At 42.8% G+C, this 20,957-nt stretch overlaps 1 protein-coding gene across 1 annotated transcript in view; it reads left to right on the top strand.

Annotated features, from left to right (window-relative positions):
• The first annotated feature begins 1,389 nt into the window (after positions 1-1,389).
• Positions 1,390-20,957, top strand: part of LOC308082649 (protein kinase C-binding protein NELL1-like) — a 302,553-nt gene continuing 282,985 nt past the window's right edge. Inside the window, exons 1-2 of the mRNA XM_080424542.1 lie at positions 1,390-1,496; positions 2,103-2,231. Coding sequence (XP_080280668.1) covers positions 1,448-1,496; positions 2,103-2,231 — 178 coding nt within the window. The 5' untranslated portion in view covers positions 1,390-1,447. The remainder of the gene's footprint in view (positions 1,497-2,102; positions 2,232-20,957) is intronic.

The following is a 20,957-nucleotide window of genomic DNA, read 5'->3' as shown; positions in this document are numbered from 1 at the left end:
GGCTTGTAAAACAGGGAGAATTTATACAGCTGGCACGTGTAAGCAAATATGAAATTAGACAAGCCGTCTCTGCAGTTGACACTGCTGTACAGCCATAATCATTAAACAAATGCCACTGTTCCTCTCCTGCTTGCCAGTGTTGCTGCAGGTTACGGAGACAATTTCACAATGTACACAAATTAGACGTGTGCGGAGCTGGAGAAGCGTATGATTAATGGCTCTCAAGAAGGACAAGTCCCAGAGGAAAGAGAATTGGAGTAGCGATGCTAAAAAGGCCCAGGGATTCATAGGTAAGGGAGTGCAGGAGGGGCTGCTGAGTGCTGACTGATGAGAAGGAGTCGTTTGGTTTAAAACAGTGGTCTTCAACACTTTTCAGGCCAAGGACCCCTTAGCTGAGAAAGAGATGAAGCAGGCACCCTCACTACATATTGTATAAAATTGTGTTGCTTTAATATATATTTCATATATAGCTTCATAGACTTGTTTGACAGCACTATCATCAGTGTTGTGCAAATTATGTTTTTTTGTTTACACATTATCCTTATTATTATTATTTTGGATTTTAACGCGTAGCCTATTTTCAGACATTTAACCACTTAAACCTCTATACTCGGTCTGCTCTTGATTTCCCTCTACAATAAATCTTTGCCGAAAGGTCACAACACAGGACGTTTTGAGCTTGTAGATCTGCTTCAGTGAAGAGGGATGGATGCTATGGTGCAAGTGGTTAATGTAAAAAAGAAGAAAAAAGGAGCTCCTATCACACTATGGCTTGGCCTCGGGTTTGAACACCCTGTTGAACCCCCCTGGTTTAAAGGATGTGGAGAGACGAGAGGGCTCCCAATTTTACCCCTTTAAAAAAAAAAGTAGCCATCACTGATTAATGAATTGTGACTGACAAGCTTAGCCTATTTGTATCATGTGGCATGCCCTAACCATAACGTGGACAACAACCTGTGGCTAGAATCTAGGATCCACTATTAAACTGACACAACCATCTGGCTGGAGAGAGAATTCTCATAACCTACCCTTGACTTACTTTGAAAAGCCTCCTCTCACCTCACCTCCGAAAATTGGATCATTCAATGGTCCGGGGCAGCGGGGGAACCTACGGTCTTTTGGTGGGAGTGGGAGAATATCGTCCACTTTTCCGCTTTCTTCGAAAGAATTATACGAATAAACGCAGAGAAAAGTCAAAAATGAAGACATTGAAAGTGAGCGTTGCCGATACGCGCGTGCGTCACGTGCTCAAGAAGAGCGTGCGTCGACCGTGGACGGTGGCCGGAACCCCTCTCCTGCCATGATGTGGAACAGTCCGTTGTGAGAGGCAGCGCAGCAGAGCTCCTCCACACAGCACAGCGGAACGGAGCGGCTGGAGGAACACGGAGCGCAAGGTGGCTGGAAACCCTTTTTGTTGAGGAAACTGTACAGCGCAACTCTCACGCAAATGGATTTCCCCGTGGCGTTGTTGTCCCTTTTCTTTTTTACCAAACCAGGTAAGGTGGTGTTTGAGTCGTGTGATGATACTACTTTGTGTGATAACATGCTGTTACCTACCTTTACCTTACCTGGCTGACACGAACATTAGCGTTCTGGGAGGCTATAACCATGGGGGCTTGTTCGTCTCCACCTTGCGCGCGCGCGCACGCAGTCTTTATATCGATTTTGTCTTCGGGGGAATCACGCAGGAGAATATAAACCGCAGCTTATATCAGTTTTTGACTCGAAGTACTTTTTTGGTTCTCCAATGTTCAACCCCACAGCATCATGTGAAATGTAGTGCTGTCCCTTTACCTTTACTCTGTAATGTCTGACTGCCACAATAACACACAGTATTTTATGGTACCTTGTCCAGGGAGAACACAGGTGATTACCAGGGGCACAGCCAATGCATCTTTTTGGGGGTATAGTAGTGTACACTGGCAGCAGCCTGTGCACTAATGAATAGAAATGAGTGACTTTTGTTTGGAATATTCATTGTAAGCGTGGCCATAATGACCATCAGTTTTAATACAGCGTATTCAGGCACCCTTGCAGGTTCTTCTAACACTGCGAATGTCTCTGCTCGAACATGCTCTAACCTTGATCTTTTCTTTTGACAGTTTTGGCTTTTGGAACAGATCAAGATTACCAGCTTGATGTCATCAATGAACTTGACCTGGCCAATGCTACTTATGGAATTACCCAAGTGGCAGGGCTTCACAACAGCAGCAAAGCCTTCTTATTTCGAGGTAATGAATGTGTACCCGTATTTTCTCTCTGTATAAGCCATCTGTTGGTCTGCATTCAGTATGACTGGAGTTTTCCTTTGTCTCTCCTCCTCTTCCATGGCTACACTACACTGTCTTGATTTCAGAGCACACCCCCCCCACCCCCCTCTCACTGTTTCTCATCAGTTAATGGGAGCAAAAGCCAGTGCCTTTCCTTTCCGCTTGTGAAGATGTTGAGCTAGAAAACTCCAGGGAGCCACCTCTAATAATTACCCCCACGTTTAATCTGTCCCAGGCAGCAGATGCTCAAATCCCCTTCCAGGCTACATTTGAAAGTCCAATTGGCAGTAGATGATTTGAATGCCATGCCATCAGTTGTCTCTCTGTGTGACCTCCACCAAATCCCCCAGTGGCTGGTGGTTAATGGAATGTCAGGAACATGTTTGGGTCGAGGTGTATAGCATTAGACTATCCCTGTCACTATACAGATTGGAGATGTGATGATGTGATCAATGTAACTTTGCTGTGGCACTTAAAATTCCACTGGAAAGCCTGAAAAATTTATCGCTACCACTCTATGCTTCGGAATGCTGTGAGATTTAGCAGAATGTGTGACGGGTATAAATAGCAAAAGAGAAAAAGAATAACAAGTGAAGAGGCCAGGGTGTGTGTGTGTGTGTGTGTGTGAGAGAGAGAGAGAGAGAGAGAGAGAGAGAGAGAGAGAGAGAGAGAGAGAGAGAGAGAGAGAGAGAGAGAGAGAGAGAGAGAGAGAGAGAGAGAGAGAGAGAGAGGAGAGAGAGAGAGAGGAGAGAGAGAGAGAGAGAGAGAGAGAGAGAGAGAGAGAGAGAGAGAGAATTGAACATGTGCAGAGGGAGACGTTTGGATCCCATCTAATTTTTTAGCATGACATTGATTAACTGTTCTGGCAACCGTTGCTATTTCTTGGTGTGTGTGTGTATAATGTGAAAAAAATATAGTGATGTGTGTGCATCAGTGCAGTGCTCACTCGGCATTGTGTGCCCCTTGCTGTGTATGAAGGAAGGATCGCTGGACTAACTAGGGGATGGGGGGAAAATACACCCCCCCCCCAGTCTTTACTGTGTTTACTGCACTGGACTTGCTGCTGCGCTGTCCAATGTTACCGAATTTGATGAGAGATTCATTATCAAAATTTCACTGAATATTTTAAATGTGTCGTTCAACAATTGTAATTCAGAGGTATGTTTTCCTTAACGAAAGACATAACATGGAGGTCCACTCTTCTATACACAGTGAAATCATCAGTGTTAATTTAGCAATGTGTAATGCAGAGAGTGTACACAATGTAACCACTGCAGGGGTTGACACTAATGGTTGCCCGACTGCCCGTGGCAAGTAAATAAAACGTTCGGGCAAGTGGTGTTTGCTTTCAGGTTGCCCGACGGCCAAGTGTGTTTGAGTGGGGGAAGCAACTGTCTTTAGTTCGCTATAAACACAACACAAGATGTCTGTGGAATTTAACATAAGTCATATTATATATTAGCTATTGAGATATTTGGCATAAATATTGAGATATGTCCATATCTCACAGCTCCAGAATTTGCAAGTAAAGTTTTAAAAAAGTGTTCAAATTTTACCTATCAAGATTTACTTTTGGGGCAAGTAGAAACTTGACCTGTACTTGCCCGACGGCCAAGTGCCTCTGAGACCTTAGTGTCAACCCCTGCACTGTGAGCTCTGCTGTGTGCAACTGAAACCCACTGAGGATTCAATCAGAAAGTTCATCCCTGGTTTCAAAGTCCCATAACTCACTGGGCTCTCAAAGTTAGCCTGGTAAACCCCCTCCCTCCGGAAATCTCATTTGCATTTGATTTCAGGGAGGTCTGGGATTGCGCAGGGAGTAGAGATGGCCGAACACTGCGTGTCCGAACCAATCAGCGGCTGCTAGGGGCGGGATCATCCAATCACCTGCCTAGTAGCTTGAAAAAAAGAAAAACTGTCTGTCATCGATTCTGCGACCGGAGTCTCAGATGGGAAGTAGCCTGTGAAACAAATGTGTGTCGCAAGCTTCTTCCATTTGACGGTGTCAGGTTATCTCAAAGTGGGGTCTGAGGATTCCCGCGGATCCTTGAGGGGGTTCCAAGGGGTCCCTAGCAAAATTAGGAACATTTTGCAACACGTAAGCCCTATTTTACATTTTGGCTATTCAAAAATAGCTGATCTACAAGCTCACAATGCAATGCATTGAGGGCTGTGAGATGTTATTTCCCTTGAGAAATAACACTAACAAACTAACAAACTAAATAACAATCAATCTAACAGTGGATTAACCAAATACCAAATAGTAATCTGTATAGTTATAATAAGGTGGACTGGATCAGTGACTTTTCATGATGATTTATTGCCTGTGTGCACAGTAGGCCTATCAGCTGTTTGATTACATGAATGGTGGTGGAGCATAATTGTAATGGATTTAGTGTTGATGAAAGATGTCCAGTGGGAATGTGGCGTTGGGTCTGCTGTAGCTGTTCAATAGTTTCAGAATTATGCATCATTTCATGAAATAGAATCAGTCGGATCGGTGGTTCTGGACAACCGCCTCTACGACCGACTCGGCATCGGGTGGTCGGCGACCGCATCGGTCGGACGGACGGTTCTCAGGACCCCCAAAGTTATATGTATTTGGCCACCGACCCCATCTCAAAATATTTTGTGCCAGGGACCCCCAGAAGCAAATTTGAGTAAAAGAAATTCTCTTTAAAAAAATATATTTCCAAAGATTTGCTCAAATTTTCAAGATAAAAAAAAATAATCTAGATCTATAAGCTCATAGCACGTCACTTCGTGCTGTGCTATGAGCTTGTATATCTGCTATTTTTGAATAGCCAAAGAATAAAATAATGCTTTTTTGCTCAAATAAAAAATTAAACAGATGCTTTCCCGGTTTTAAAGGGTTAAGGTGTAGGCTATTGTATTCACATTGGACAGATGAATATAATCATGTCATTGACATATGCCATAAACATGGATTGTGTTTTGGCTTGTTTAGATGGAAGAGAGGCTGATGCTCTGAACGTAGGTTGCCCAGACAGCAGTGTGTATCAAAGACCTTCAGCATGCACTGCTTTGGTCGAGGCCAGGCTGTAGAGGCCAGTACAGATTACTGCACAGTATGACACAGTTGAGTGGTTCTCAAACTTTTCAGGCCACGACCCCCCAAAATAATCTTATTTGAACTGTGGACCCCCCAAAATAATCTTATTTGAACTGTGGACCCCCCAAAATAATCTTATTTGAACAGGGGACCCCCCAAAATAATCTTATTTGAACTGTGGACCCCCCAAAATAATCTTATTTGAACAGGGGACCCCCCAAAATAATCTTATTTGAACTGTGGACCCCCCAAAATAATCTTATTTGAACAGGGGACCCCCCAAAATAATCTTATTTGAACTGTGGACCCCTCAAAATAAACTTATTTGAACTGGGGACCCCCCGAAATAATCATATTTGAACCGGGGACCCGCCAAAATAATCATATTTGAACTTGGGACCTGCCAAAATAATCATATTTGAACTCCCACCCTGACAAGCACTTGGAATTGTAGGAGTTGAGGCATTACATTTAGTTTGACTCGGTTCCACAGATTGTGAAAATAGCCGATCTACAGTGTACATGCTCATCACGCGAGGCGTTTTGAGCTTGTAGATCAGTTATTTTCCAAATTTTTGCTTCTTTCTTACTGAATATTTGGTTGTGTTTGACAATTTTTGGGGGGAGGTCCTCAGTCCCCGACCCACGGTTTGAGAACCACTGCAGTATGACATAGTTTGTATTTACTCTCTAAAAATGCATGTAATTGTCTATTCCCAGCTTCGTTCATAATATATATAATAGGTAAACATAGACCATTTTCCTGTCATGCCTTTTCTTTCTCCTGTCTTTCTTGTCAGGAAAGCAGAGTTGCATTAAGGCTATATATACCGTATATACTGTCACTGTGTGTGTGTGTGTGTGTGTGTTTGTGTGTTTGTGTGTCTGTAGATGCATACTGTAGCAACTGAAGACCACTCAGCAAGCACAATTATGCATTCAGTCAGTCAGTCAGTAGATTTTACAACAGCCAGCGCTCCACATTTAATACTGAGTTATAATGTAATAATGTTCATTGATAATAGATATAATACCAGAGATTCAGGCAGGCTTATTAGTTGGTGTCTGAACAAATGTAATGGTTGTGCATCTCTATGAGGGGGTGGGGGAGGTTACTCTGGGTTATTCATTCTCATTTCTTTTTACACACCTAATAAAATCAGATAAGCCTTTTGATTCAAACTAGCCTTGTCTAATGGCTTATCAATTAGCCAAAGTTTATCTTTTGGTTAAAATGAAAGCATTTTTGTTAAATTCAAGCTTTATATTCTGATAGTAATCATTGCTGTGTTTGTTCAGGAACATGGGTCTCCAGGCAGAAACAGAAAATACATTTTCAAATGGGACACCAATTTCATCCAATTAGGAGAAAGTACGAATTTTCCAGCTTCTATTTTATTGTGTTCCAGTTCCAATTTTGTCTGTTCATTTTTTGTTTCATCACGTCCAATTTCACTTGTTTATCTTGTATCCTGTACGAGTTCTCTCTTCTGATTGGCAAAAATTGGTATCCTGTGTACTAAAGAGATGGGGAGACTATTGTTACTGAACACACACTCTAGTCTATAGCAATGATTACAGGGATATACAGTATTTAACACACAAACAAATAATAATAATTGTGTGTGTGTATGTGTATGTGTATGTGTATGTGTATATGTATATGTATATGTGTGTGTATATATATATATATATATATATATATATATATATATATATATATATATATATATATATATATACGCACAGTTTTAGGAAAGACTGCATTACTTTTGTGTATCAGGAAACAAGCAGAAGACGCTATTTCATTCAATTCAGTTGCTTGATTGTGTTAATAACATCTTTTTATTCATAGAGTGCTTTTCATGTACTCAATTGCGTTTAACATTAATCAAAAAGTATCATTTTGATTAATCCTTAAAATGAATGCATTTTCCTTCCATATACACTAAAGGGAATATTGCGTAACATATGTGGAAAGGAAATGAAGCGTTAAGATGAACAGTAGGCCTATAATTGCCTATTCTTATAAACAGTCTATTGGTTTCTCTGTTTGCTTTTCTCTCTTTGTTCCCTCACTGCCACCAATCTTACAGAGCTTCCAACAGCAGGACAGGGAAGCTCTGGTGACTTTGCACTTGAAGGGTCAGTAGACGGCCTAAATGCACTTTGGCTATTCAAAAATAGCAGATCTACAAGCTCATAGCGCGGCACCGAGTGCCGCGCTACGAGCTTGTAGATCTGCTATTTTTGAAAAATCGTGAAAATGTGTGCAAATCTTTGAATGTATATTTTATTTTAAAGCGAACATTTTTAGCTAAAATCTTCTGCTTCTGGGGGTCCCTCGAACAAAATATTTTGAGATGGGGGTCGGCGGCCAATTACATATAATTTTGGGGGTCCTTGACATAAAAAAAATTGAGGACCACTAACATAGAAACATAAATTTTTCAGAAAACTGTTAGGATTTAGAAGACATATTTTGTAGAATCTGCCTGAGGTCTTAATGGGTTAATTGGCCAAGAGGCGTAAATGAAATGGGCCGTTGTACAGATGTAAATGAAACAGGCCAGAAGGAAGTGGGCTCCACCAGGCTCAGATTCCTTCCATTACTTGATTTCCGGTTAGTCACAGATTACAGTATGATTAACAAACAAGATGAGACTAGGGATGTTAAAAGGCCTTGCCAATTAGCTGCTTGCACCTATATGAGTGAGTGCCAAATAAACCATATTGAATCTTGAGGATATTGCACCAGTAATATATTACCTTCATGTATAATTGGCAGGTGCCCAACTGCAACACAGCTACAGTAGGCATAAGTAAGTTAATGTAAAATAATCGTATCAGGTGTAAAGAATTGATAATGAATGGGATTTGAAGGAATGCTCATTTAGCGTGCAGCCAGTTTAGAAAATTAGTTGATGTCAATTTCATTGACTGGTGGTGTCCCCCAGTGTATCCTTGGGACGGCTCCTTCTTTTACCTCTACACTAATCTGAGTTCCCAGAGCCAAAGCCCTGGTATTTGTGGGCGGGATGTAACTTACGCTCAGAATCTGAGCGGACACGCCTCTTACCGGTCTGAGAGCTGTGCAACTCGTCTAAAAAGTCAGACGAGAGGCAAACAGCAGTACACAACAATGGCAGCCGCAATTTCTCAAGGGGAAAATTTCTCAAGGGCTTCCCGTCGTCTCCTATTTACATGCAACACCCACTGCATGTGGATCCCGCCCCCTTTTCTTCATTGGCTGTTGATTTGAATCAGAAAGCAGTGGCCGCGCCCCTGCTGTCCAGGCTTTGAGCCGAAGCCTCCCAGACTACCTCTACACCAAATCTCTTTGGCGAAAATAGACGATCTACTAGCATACAGAGCTTGTAGATGTGCTATTACAACTGAATGTACGCCTATTTTTGCGGACTGTTTGCCTGTTCTGACACTGAATAGGGGGATACTACTGTTCAAGTGGTTAACTCATTAAGGCCTGAGGTTCCCGATTCTACAAAATGTCTTCTAATTCCTAACAGTTTTTTGAAAAGACATACAGTATGTTGCTATGTCAGTGGTTTCATGTCAAGGACCCCAAAATGTATATGTATCTGGCCGCAGACCCCCATCTCAAAATATTTTGTTCCAGCAAAGATTTGAGTTACAAATGTTTGCTTTAAAAAAATATATATTCAAAGATTTGCTAACATTTTCTCGATTTTTCAAAATTAGCAGATCTACAAGCTCGTAGCGCGGCACTCGGTGCCGCGCTATGAGCTTGTATATCTGCTATTTTTTTATAGCCAAAGAGTAAAATAATGCTTTTTAGCTCAAATCTAAAAATGACATGTCATCAATGCATGTTACGTATAGAACAATCTGCCATGTGAGGCTGACTAGCTGTAGCACCAATCTATACACATTTAGAAGTCCAGGAGTTGACAATCTAAACAGAATGCAAAAGGCTCTTGCCTGCTGGGGCCAATGAAAACAATGCCCTTGAAAATAACATCTAATCTAGCACTAACATCTAATTTTACACTATTTCCCTGTGGTATACTGTGTTTTGTAAGGCTTCCTGTGAAATCCTCTCGGTAATTACTGCTAAAACATAGCAATACGTGAGCCCGATGTCATATTGGATCAAAGACAGAGCTGTCTGCTGTCTGTATGCCCCCCCCGACCTCAGCGCACCTGCACAGCTCGTTTCGCTCCCGCAATACACGCACGTTCATGTTTACTCCAGCTGGCTTACAGAAGACGTGTTCCTGTCATTCCTTTCATTCATCTTCAATATGTTTTTTAAACCCACCAGTATCTGGCCAAACGACAGGGGAAAAAAAAACGATAACAAAGACAAGAAAGCCTCCAGATGATTTGAGGGAGAGTGAAAGGCAGCGTGAGACGAAAAAAGAGGGAAAGTTTCAACCTTAATGGTGAGACTCCTGGAATTGGCTTGCGTAAGACGAGCCTAAAAATAAGATATTTTGTGAAATCTGCAGATCAATGCCAACATATGCAGACAAATAAGTTAGAGAAAAGATAACGTATACTCGCTATGGTTATGTATAGAAGTGTATGATAATGAATTGCTGTGGTATTTTGACAGGTATGTGACTCTGTGTAGTTTGTGGTATTGAGTTTGATAACGTCTGTGTTTGGAGATTTGTTTTTTTGTCTTACTCTTTGGATAATGTAGTACTTTTTCACCATCAGCTGATGCTTCATATCCATATGAGTAAAACTGCAGGGATGATTTGTTTATCTTTGGAACACAGGATCTAAGATGTGCCTATGGGATTTCCAATACAAACATTACTCTGTGACTCTAGCAGTAGTGAAGTCGGACTTCGGTGCTCTATTGTAATTCATTTTGCAAGAGAAGAATAGGGCATTCTAAGAACGCCTACGCTACACGTCATTTGTGGCACATACGACTGCCACAGAGGGGATGTGAGTTTCAGTGTACCTAATCTCTCAAGAACGGATCCATCGCTGCGCTTGAATCTGTCGGTAGCCGTGTTGACAACCCGTGCACATTGGCTACAAGTGGGCGTGCCGTCAGATCAGGAAGCAGGCCGCGCTTTACCCAATCAAATGTAGTGGGCGGGATTTACGTGTGTGCCGTTCGTTCCCCACTGGAAACAAACCGAAACTCATTTTAACAATAGCGTCCTCGAAGCCGACAAAACCACGGAAAGTTAGTAACAGTTTAAATTGCTCTTTCATTGTGGGCTTATAACTAAAACGATCCATGTTCTTTGCGAGAAATGGTGTTACTGTTCCGTGGAGAAATATTGTTAGTGGGAATGAAAACATAGGTGCACCACCGGAAGTGAAAGGCTGAAGGCAGACCAAAATCCCGGTTTCCCTGAGCACGGGTCGTCCGTTCAGCTCCGCCCAGAGCCAAATGAATAAGTAAAAAACAGCAGAGGGCACTGTTTTTCCTTTTTATTTGGCGATGGGTTCCCAGATTGCAGTGTAACTGACGCAAGAAATCACGGACAAAAAGTATAAAATCTATGCATACCCAAGCTTAGTGAATTGTCTTGAGATACTGACCAATAAACCAAATCATATAGCACCAAAAGGTTCCAGTCTCCTTAATGTCATAGGCATAGGCGCAAGAAGGACAGAATGTGACTGACAGACAGTGCTGCATTTCACTGTACTTTCCTTTCTTCCTAAAGGATATCAACGCCTCGCATGCTGCTCCTCCTTTTAGAAAGAAGAAATGTGCCAATCTTTGATGTGCTCTAGTGAAACGTTATCATGTCTGTGTCAGGTGATTGGGTGGGCGGAGGGTTTGGCTCCACTCAAATGGATCTGTCTGTACCACTTTTCAAGGGAGTCTCTGTAGCACAAAATAATGTTGGTTTTAATGGTAAATTAGATAGCTGAGTTTTTAGGTTACAATCACAAACCGCAGTGTATGACTCCCGGTTTAAGAAAGAGCTGTCAACATATGTTGATGGGAACTGAATGTCATCTTGGGAACCTCTCCTTTGCCAGCAAAAAGCTTTTTTAATAGTCCATTAGAGTTCAAAGGAGTTACAGCATGGACTGTTTTTCTATGGCGTTCTTTGACGACAAACTGAGAAGTCGCTCCGTTTGTTGTTTTGTCATGACTTGGCTCACAACTAGTCATTGGCTTCTGTTTACGTCTCATCCTCTCCCTGTTGTCGCTATTTATACTGCACCCCCCTGACTGCAGAAAGAAGCAGGCTTGCATATGGCACAGATATTACCCTGAATGATCTCTCCATGCAGGCTAGCCCTGGAGAACGCGGGGGCAGTTCACACAGTGCTCTGTGCAGGCAGCTAAGCCAGGCTGTGGCCGTAAAAGTCGAAGGCACACGGTCCCCTGTCCCTGGATCCATTCGAGGCTATCAAACCTTTCATCTTTTATGTATGAACGTCCTGGCTGTCCTAGTGCTGGGAGGAGGAGGGAGGGGGACACACTGGTCCCACCTCCACAGGAACCATAGCAGAGAATTATTCTGTTTGAATTATTCATCCTATACATGTGGGCGATATCTTTCAAAAAGGGGGCAGACGTGTCTGTATTGCCCGCTTGCTGTCAAATTAAAGAGAGCGTGGATGGAGAGCGCGCAGGTAACGGGGCTTCAATTGGATGTGGGGGAATCATGATGTGCTCTCATCTGCAAATGGAAGATTATGCACACATGTTTTTCCTGGACAGCATTATCTTGTTTACTCCCCCCTCCCATCAAAAAAGTGTGCTCTGCCAGGCCTGCTCGCCTACCCAGGAATGTGTCAGTCATGGGGTGCAGCAGGACACAAAGAAGCTGAATGGGGAAATATCTTGTAAGAATTAGGCAATAGGCTCTATGCACAGCATTGGGCCCCTTCCTTACTTCCTTCACAGGTGTTACCAATAATACTAATTAAGGCTCTGTTCCATTTAGTGTGGCACAGTGGTCTCTTATTTTCAAGGACCCCATAACTCTTGAGAGTGTACAAATGGAACCAAATGGACCCGTGTTCCATTTGTACACTCTCAGAGTTACACACCCACCATAAGGGGCCATTTGGGAACCAAAATGGAGTGTTTATAGTGAGCCAATGTGCACGATATCAGCACCCTGACCAGAATGGAACAGAGCCTTCATTAGTATCATTGGTAACACCTGTGAAGGAAGTAAGAAGAGGCCCAATTTCTTTCCAATATGGCTGCTGTGCATAGAGCCTATTACAGGCAAACGGTATGTAGTATAACCCTGTCTGACAGTCATTCAGATGAGTCACGACTCTCACGAGATTATTTATGCCTAATTTGGTGGGGGGGGGGGGGGGGGAATCAGCTTTGAACAGTGACATTTGTAGCGCTGGAAGTGAAATCGCTTTTGGCTCTCCGTTGTTCAGTGGAGCCTCGATATGTGATTCAAATTTGGGGCAGACCGTACAGGATTTGTACCATTTATTACAAAAGGGGACCCTCCCTCCCACACACTTTGAAAGTAAATTGTAGCAAATCTGAATGGAATCTGAAAACGGTTCAAGAGTTATAATAGACCAAAACGTGGCCTGTTATAGCGCCATCAGGAGGCCAGTTCTTTCTAGGCATACTGGGACTGTCTGGGAGTGTGCTTCCAAAAAAATGCACAGTGCGCACGGATGCATGCTTCATTACCTACTTGTTTTGCACACCTGTTATAGCTCCAGAAAAAAAATCTGATTTCCAAGCTCACAAGGCGTTGCGCTGCGATGCATTGTGAGCATATAGATCAGATATTTTCGGTATGCAAGGCTGCGCCATGCAACCATACGCTCTTTCCATCACCGTCGTTCAAGATATCTTTTTGTTTCACAATGAATAAAACTTGATTGCTGAATTAGATTATGTTTCAGAGAGACAAACAATTCCGGTGTTTCTTGTCTCACCCTGAAACCTCCACTGCGTTTATTTTGCAGAAATCTGCAAATGGCAACAATCATTTTTGTTTCGTTTCAACTATGTAATGGTAGAATTCCATTGTATTATGTTTTAATTGGATTGTGTGAATGTTTGGACCCTAGGAAGAGTAGTCTTCACTGTGGTGAGGACTAATGGGTATCTGTAATAAACAATAAACAATAAACTGCACCCGCAGTTCTGTGATCTTGTTATCCACCGATTGGCATGCACGCACTAGAAAGCGCAGATTGTCTGGGCCAACATGGCGGAATGAGCAGCAGCAGTCAGTGCAGAATCTATGCCCATATATATGGGGTGCATCAAATCTCTTGCATTGAAGAGGAGTGAACTTTGCATGTACTGTACAACTTACAACGACAGTCAATGCACAATGATTGGTGCGCCCATTTCTGCTTAACTGACAGCTCTGTGTAGAGAAACTGATGCTGCTATGTGGAAAAAGGGAGTTGATGCAACCGAGGCAACAAATAACAATGAAACCGAGGATGATAATTTGTGTTTTTTTTGCATACTATTCGATCAGTTCTTTATGCTATTAGATCAGAGAGGATTGTCTACAATGTTAGCTTCAGTGTGGTGAATCATCGTTGCCTACTCCGGGCCACTGCGTTGGTGTTAACATTATCAGATCACCAGAAAATGTCACCTGCTATAATGCTCATCCTCCAAATTTCCCAACGTAAGGTGAACAATTAGCACAGTAACCTGAAGCGGAGGCCAATTAAACTCGTGTCTATTTATCTTTTTCACACTGCTCATTGAGGGCAGAAGGAATGAGCTTTCAGTACCTTTTATCAAGCCTGATATAATTGGTCCATCTTTGTCCTTTCCGAAAGGCATTGTCTTTTTATTTTGATGGTGTCACAATCGCACAGTAATTGCACTTTCACTGCCGTAGCTTTTTAACCTATTACTATTTGGAATTGGAATTGGTTTCTGTTACAACTAATTACTGGACAGGTTTAGACTGCTTTGACAAGTAATGAGATGGGGGATAAGGAAATAAAAAAAATACTTCTATATCATATTTGAATCGGAAAGGTGAACTGCTAAAACTACATGTCATGTGCCTGCGTTTCAACTTGGATTTGCCACATCCACAGTTACGAGTCATGTGACTTTTATCTGATCACTGTCATTATGTACGTACTTTTCAATGTGCTTTTAGGATTGTTTTGATGCCGTACACAGTACATACACACACACACACACACACACACACGCACGTGCGCGCGCGCGCCCACACACACACACACACACACACACACACACACACACACACACACACGCACACTGTCAGTGCAAGCTTTGTTCAATGAGGCATCAAATTAAACTAATTAATTAATTAAATTGTTTAATTTAATTGAAATTCCCTCTAAAGATTCAAATTGGAAGCCCACCACACGGTGGAAGTCCATTTTAGAGTTTCATCACAATTAGCATACCGTAATTGGTTGTCTAAGGAATTGGTTGTGTTAATAGCATGCAGTGGTCCTGATAAATACATTTCTTCCCCAATACAAATACATTAATAAATATTAGAATATTTAGAAAACAAATCTAGGCCATGTGAACCTGATTTTACTTCAAAAAAGCAACTCACAATGCAGCAATACTACATTTTGTCCTGGAACTATTACAGGAATACAGAGGAATTCAAACAATTATAAGTGATAGAAACTAGTAGCTATACTGTATATTCATTCATCCATTTTATATGAAAGTAGAGGATCAGAGCTACAAAATAAACTTCTTTAGAAAAACCCAACTGTTTTGGAACCTTATTGAAATAAGTTTTGTTCTGAAAACTGAGATCTGAGAAATCAGGCTTAACGGCGCGGTCACACCGAGGTTCAATTCTACCTATGAGGGCGGATTCTGCTAATGCTTTTCAATGGGAGCGTTTTTTGTTTGTTGCAGAAATCCGCAAATGGCAACAACAAACCGCTCCATTCCCATTGAAAAGCATTGGCAGAATCCTCCCTCATAGATGGAATTAAACCTTAACCCTAGAACACTAACTTCGGGTTATTTTAATATTTTCACCCACACAATTATGGTTATGTGATTTCCATTGTGTTGCTGATGTCTGAGGTGGGTGGGGCCTTGGGTACCTTCAGGCTGCTCAGTGACATCATCGAAGGTAGGCTTGTTTCCCTGCCCCCCATCCCTGGTGATTTTCTACAGGGTGATAATAGGCTCTATGCACAGCAGACATACTGTGAAGACATTCACAGGTGTTACCATTGATACTAATGAAGGCGTCCGGTGAAGGTGAAGGAGTCCGAGTGCTGATATTGTTCATGTTGGCTCACTGAAAACACTCTGTAACACCAGTGGGTCTAAAATTTGGGTCCAGGGACCCTCATGGCCCCTTACGGGTGTGTAACTCTGAGAGTGTACAAATGGAACCAAATGGACCCGTACGGGTCCATTTGGTTCCATTTGTACACTCTCAGAGTTATGGGGGTCGTGGAAAAATCTGAGAACCACTGTGCTACACTAAACGGAACAGAGCCTTCATTAGTATCATTGGTAACACCTGTGAAGGAAGTGATAATATGGCTGCTGTGCATAGAGCCTATCGGGTGATTTTCACCCGACGTTAGTGATACAGACTACAGCTGTCAGTCATGTAGGGAGACTGTGTCTTCACTGGAAAAGGCTCACATGTCCCAGGAATGGGTGGACCTAAATACATTGGCTCAATTAATAATGTAAGTTCTGTAAAGTTGTATCCATGCATCCATCCATCTTCTACCGCTTTATCCGGAGTCGGGTCGCGGAGGTAACGGCTCCAGAAGAGAATGCCAGACTTCCCTTTCCCAGGCCACATTAATAGCCAACTAACTGGGGGATCACGAGCCATTCTCAGGGCAGCGTGGTGATACAGTACCGTGGTGAACCCCCATCTGTTTCTTGGTCTTTCCCCGTGGTCTCTTCTTCCCACCTGGGCATGCCTGGAAAACCTCCCTGGGGAAACGCCCAGTTTTCCCCACCTCAGCTTTGCTTCTTTCCATGTAAAGGAGCAGCGCCTCTACTCCAAGTCTCTCCCAGATGACTGAGCTTCTTCTTACCCTGTCCCTAAGGGAGATGCCAGCCATCCTTCTGAGAAAACGTTTTGTCTGCTGATTTTATTCTTTCAGTCACGACTAGGGAGGGATGTGACATTATTGTTTAGTTTAAAATACTAATAGAAAATAAAGAAATCCAATTTATTGTCTCCGCCAGGCCGAAAGGCATGGCGAGAGAGTATGTTTTGCCCCCTGTCCGTCCGTCCGTGTGTGTGTCCGTCCGTGTGTCCGTGTGTCCGTCCTGTCTGTGTGTTAGCAGCTAATCTCCGGCACCGTTGGCCCGGTCGCTGCGAAACTGTGCACACCCACTCCCTGGATGCCAATTCAGAACCTCTGCCCCACAGTTTTTACATGGGCCTGTTACAGCGCCACCTGGAGGCCGATGTGTGCAAAACCCATTTGTTCCTATTACTCCTACAGCTTTTAACTAAACGTCATGCAAATTGGTACACAGTATCTCTATAGTCATGTGATCAACCCGGATCTGTTCAATTTCCCATATTCCATCCTCATTGGCTAAGGTTGGCTTCCAAAGTTTGCAGGATTGGTCCGTTTTGAACAAAATGTCTCAAATCATGAACGCGGCGTGCGATTTCCCTGAAAATGTGCACGCACATTCCCACTAGGCTGCGGAAGAAATGCCACCCTTTTCACATTGCCCTGTTATAGCGCCACCAGCAGGTCTACTTTAGCAAAACACATTTTTGGAACAAAATGCCTCAAATCATGAATGCATGCACATTCCCACTAGGCCGAGGAAGAAATGCCACCCTTTTCACATTGGCCTATTATAGCGCCACCAGGAGGCCACAATAACCTACCTGACCTGGCGGAGACCTGTGCTCCGAGGAGCACTTTTTTTCTAGTTATTTTTAACTTAAGCCCATTAAGACCGGGAACGCATCTGTGTGCCATTTTTTGATTTCTTTGGCTATTCAAAAATAGCAGATATACAAGCTCATAGCGCGGCACCGAGTGCCACGCTATGAACTTGTAGATCTACTATTTTTGAAAAATCGTGAACATTCGTGGCAAAATCTTGGATTATATCTTTTTTAAAGCGAACATTTATAAAATATTTCCAAAAATATTTCCAAACAGGAGAGGAAACGGTGCGTGTCTCTGCGATCTGGCCACTGCAGGAGTTTTGTTTTCCTCAAGTTGCAGTGTGTGTAATGTAATGTAATGTGGGATGATTTCGACAAACTAGATGGAGAAAAAAAAAGAGTAAAAGTCTATATCTCTTGTCTATGTCTGTGATGTTAAATAATCATTCAAGGCAGCGTTGAGCTTGATCTGCGCCGTCGTATATAAATCACGCATCACGGATTTAGTGTTACCCATGACAATAACACCGTGGTGGATAAAAACGCAGACTGTGCTCAATCACCATGCAAACTGTGGATTATGGTAGCGGGCGGCAATACTTCCAGTTTCCAATGTGACAAGTGACGACCCATTAATTAACACCAGTGTCTCCAAGGCCAGGCCAAGGAGGAGAGAGAGAGTTGGGTAGGAAAGAAACACCTCCTTCTCGTAGCACTTAAACGATCTCCATGTTCATTCAGATTCATAGTTCAGAGTAAGACGGATCAAACTAAAACTAAAACATCGGGGGCAAATGTTTTGCATTTTTATAGCAAAACATTTGCAATGCTTTGTAGTTGTGGACGATGCATTATTAATGGAGGCAGTTAATTGAAAAGAATGAGAAAGGAAGAAAAACAAATGTTTACTGCCGTTGAATTAATCGATTTGCGAAAAACTAAATCGGTAACATGATGACCCAGATAAACGAAGATTGACCGGTAGATGGAGAGCTTTGCCATCTGTCATCTGTCACTTCATGCCGCGCTATGAGCTTGTAGATCTGTTATTTTTGAAAAATCATTGGGAAAAAAAGTGTGTGTGTGTGTGTGTATGTATATATATATATATATATATATATATATAGTTAAAGCGATAATTTTTAACTCAAATCTTTGCTTCTGAAGGTCCCTATCACAACTCACATTATATTTTTTAGATGGGGGATCCGCAACCAATACATTTTGGGGGTCCTTTGACATGAAAAGTTTTGAGAAACCACTGATGTAGAACTATACTCTGCCACATGCAAATGTTTACACCTCTCAGATGTGTGACTTCTTAAGCGCTCTAGTGCAGCTGCTGCTAGGTGCACAACGAGAGAGGATCAAAGCAAGCTGGATTAAAAACTGACAGGAGCGGTGACTATACCACCGCATCTCAAGGCATGTTGTCGTTTTGTTTTTTAGTCAGGGTTACTGGAAGAAGCATGTAACCGTTCTGTTCTTCTAGTGGAGGCGGTGCCTCCAAGCATTTGATGTTTGTCCTGTACGGTGCTGTCTCGGAGGCACGGCGGAACGCGGGGAAAGAGATAGAGGAGCTTTGATACAAACGGTGAAGGCTCTTTCAGTCTCTGTGCTAAATGACTCTAGCTTGCAGTTGTTTTTGCTCCTGAAGCATCTTTCGACGCAAAGAAAAAAAGGCATCCGGTTCCTATTACAGCCTCCGTGACAGCAGGTTTATTAACGTTAGAGGGTCTTATAACCCATTCAATCTGGGAACGCATCTCTTGTTATTTTAAGATTTCTTTGGCTATTCAAAAATAGCAGATATACAAGCTCATAGCGCGGCACCGAGTGCCGCGCTATGAGCTTGTAGATCTGCTATTTTTGAAAAGTCTTGAAAATTTGTGCACATTTTTAAATATATATCTTTTAAAGCAAATTTGTAAAAATATTTTTGTTCCAGGGACCCCCAGAAGCAAATATTTGAGTTACAAATGTTTGCTTTTTAAAAATTATACATTAAAAGATTTGCACAACTTTTCACGATTTCTTTTCAAAAATAGCAGTTCTACAAGCTCGTAGCGCAGCACTCGGTGCCGCGCTATGAGCTTGTATATCTGCTATTTTTGAATAGCCCCAAAAGAAATCTAAAAATGACGTTCCCGGTCTTAATGGGTTAAGCCATAGCGTGCAACTCGGTCGAGCAAAGTTCATGCTTCACCCCTGACTGTATACCTACCGAGGATGGGGAAGTGCACAGTACCACCAACACTTGTGCGTGTGTGTGTGTATGCACTCATACACAAACACACCGCATAGAGGGCGAGACCACCGTAGTTTATCACGATCGCGTTATATGCTCAGCTTCTATCTCCATGCTCTGGCAGAGGAAACATCTGGAGTGCCATTTATTTTAATAATTCATGCCTCTCAGTTCGGTTCACAATTCAACACACACCCCCTGGACTAAACTCGGGTAGCTTCCTCGCCAAATGGAGTCCCACTTGAATAATCTGTAGGCGAGATGTGTTTGTGTTGAAACGACACATTGTGGGGACATTACTCCATGTATGGCATGGAGTAATACATACTTTGCATTTCCATTCCTCCGTGCCGTTTCCTTTTTTGGGCTCGTCTCAGAGAATTGATGCTCTGTTTTGCTCAGACAGGGCGGGGAGGGGGAGGGGTTGCGTTTGCGTCGTTTGTGTAGCTATTTTTGGCGAAGTAATGCAACTGCGCTGTGTTCTTCGCCGGCAGGGTTCTTGCTCTTATCCATGATATTGAACTGTCAGTTGTCACTTCTGTGACAGCAGGTGTGCCTCTGTGTGTGTAGTGTACCCTGCGTGTGATTGTGTGTGTGTGTGTATGTGTGTGTGTGTGTGTGTGTGTGTGTGTGTGTGTGTGTGTGTGTGGCATATTCACTGTGTTAATACCATGGACTGCCACTGAGCTGTGACAGAGGTGATTTTCGTGTTGCTGTAGTGCCCTTGGATGACCTTATGTTGTGTTATCTCACCTGTGTGTGTGTGTGCGCGCGTGTGTGCGTGTGTGTGTGTGACTCCTCCCCGCATGTCCTGTCCTGATCCTATCTCTCTGGGCGTACTTGGCATGCTGCCCACTGTAGACCACACTCATCTGACCCCCTCCTTCTCTTTCTGTAAAAGGGAGAGAAAAGCTGGTGGCTTAGAGGTACCAAGTGTGGTATAGGTTGTTGTCACTAAATTGAGGCTATATAGGAAGTTCATATGAATGGCCTGTAGTCTCCCTGTTTCACCGCTGTTTCACCCCTGTGTCAGAAGCAATTAGGCTCTATTCAAGCTGATGGGTTTTTGGCCGAACTTTACACGTGACTTTATTACCGTAATAAACATTGCCATAAATACTCTATGCTTCCAGCCTTTCAATCACCATGATATGCGTTTTGGTAAATTATGGTCGATTAAAGTAGGGTATGTTTCTATGGGTTTCTACTGGTTCTACTGCTTCGTGAAGACCCCCCCCCCCCCCCTCCCCCTCGCTGCGGTTTCGGCCAATAGCACTAATTTACGATTGCATTTCGGACCGGATATCAACCGGATCTAGAAAGATGGCAGATTTTATCGCTGCAAAATGGGCTTCATTTACGGTCTGTAGAAACCAATGACGTTGTTTTTACGGTCTACGGTTGTCACTCTGTGACACTGAGAGAATGATTAAGGAGCCCATCGCTCGATGATGAGGTTATTTGCCATTTTTGTTGTTTTATTTGACATCTAATGTGGGCCCAGTTTGGGGTCTCTAAAGGGGACGATTTATCACAGA

The sequence above is a fragment of the Gymnoscopelus braueri genome (assembly GCF_963280865.1).
Source record: "Gymnoscopelus braueri genome assembly, chromosome: 1".
In the NCBI taxonomy this organism is placed as follows: Eukaryota; Metazoa; Chordata; class Actinopteri; order Myctophiformes; family Myctophidae; genus Gymnoscopelus; species Gymnoscopelus braueri.
Note: the sequence above shows the minus strand (reverse complement) of the source record. Positions and strands in the feature narration are given on the sequence as shown.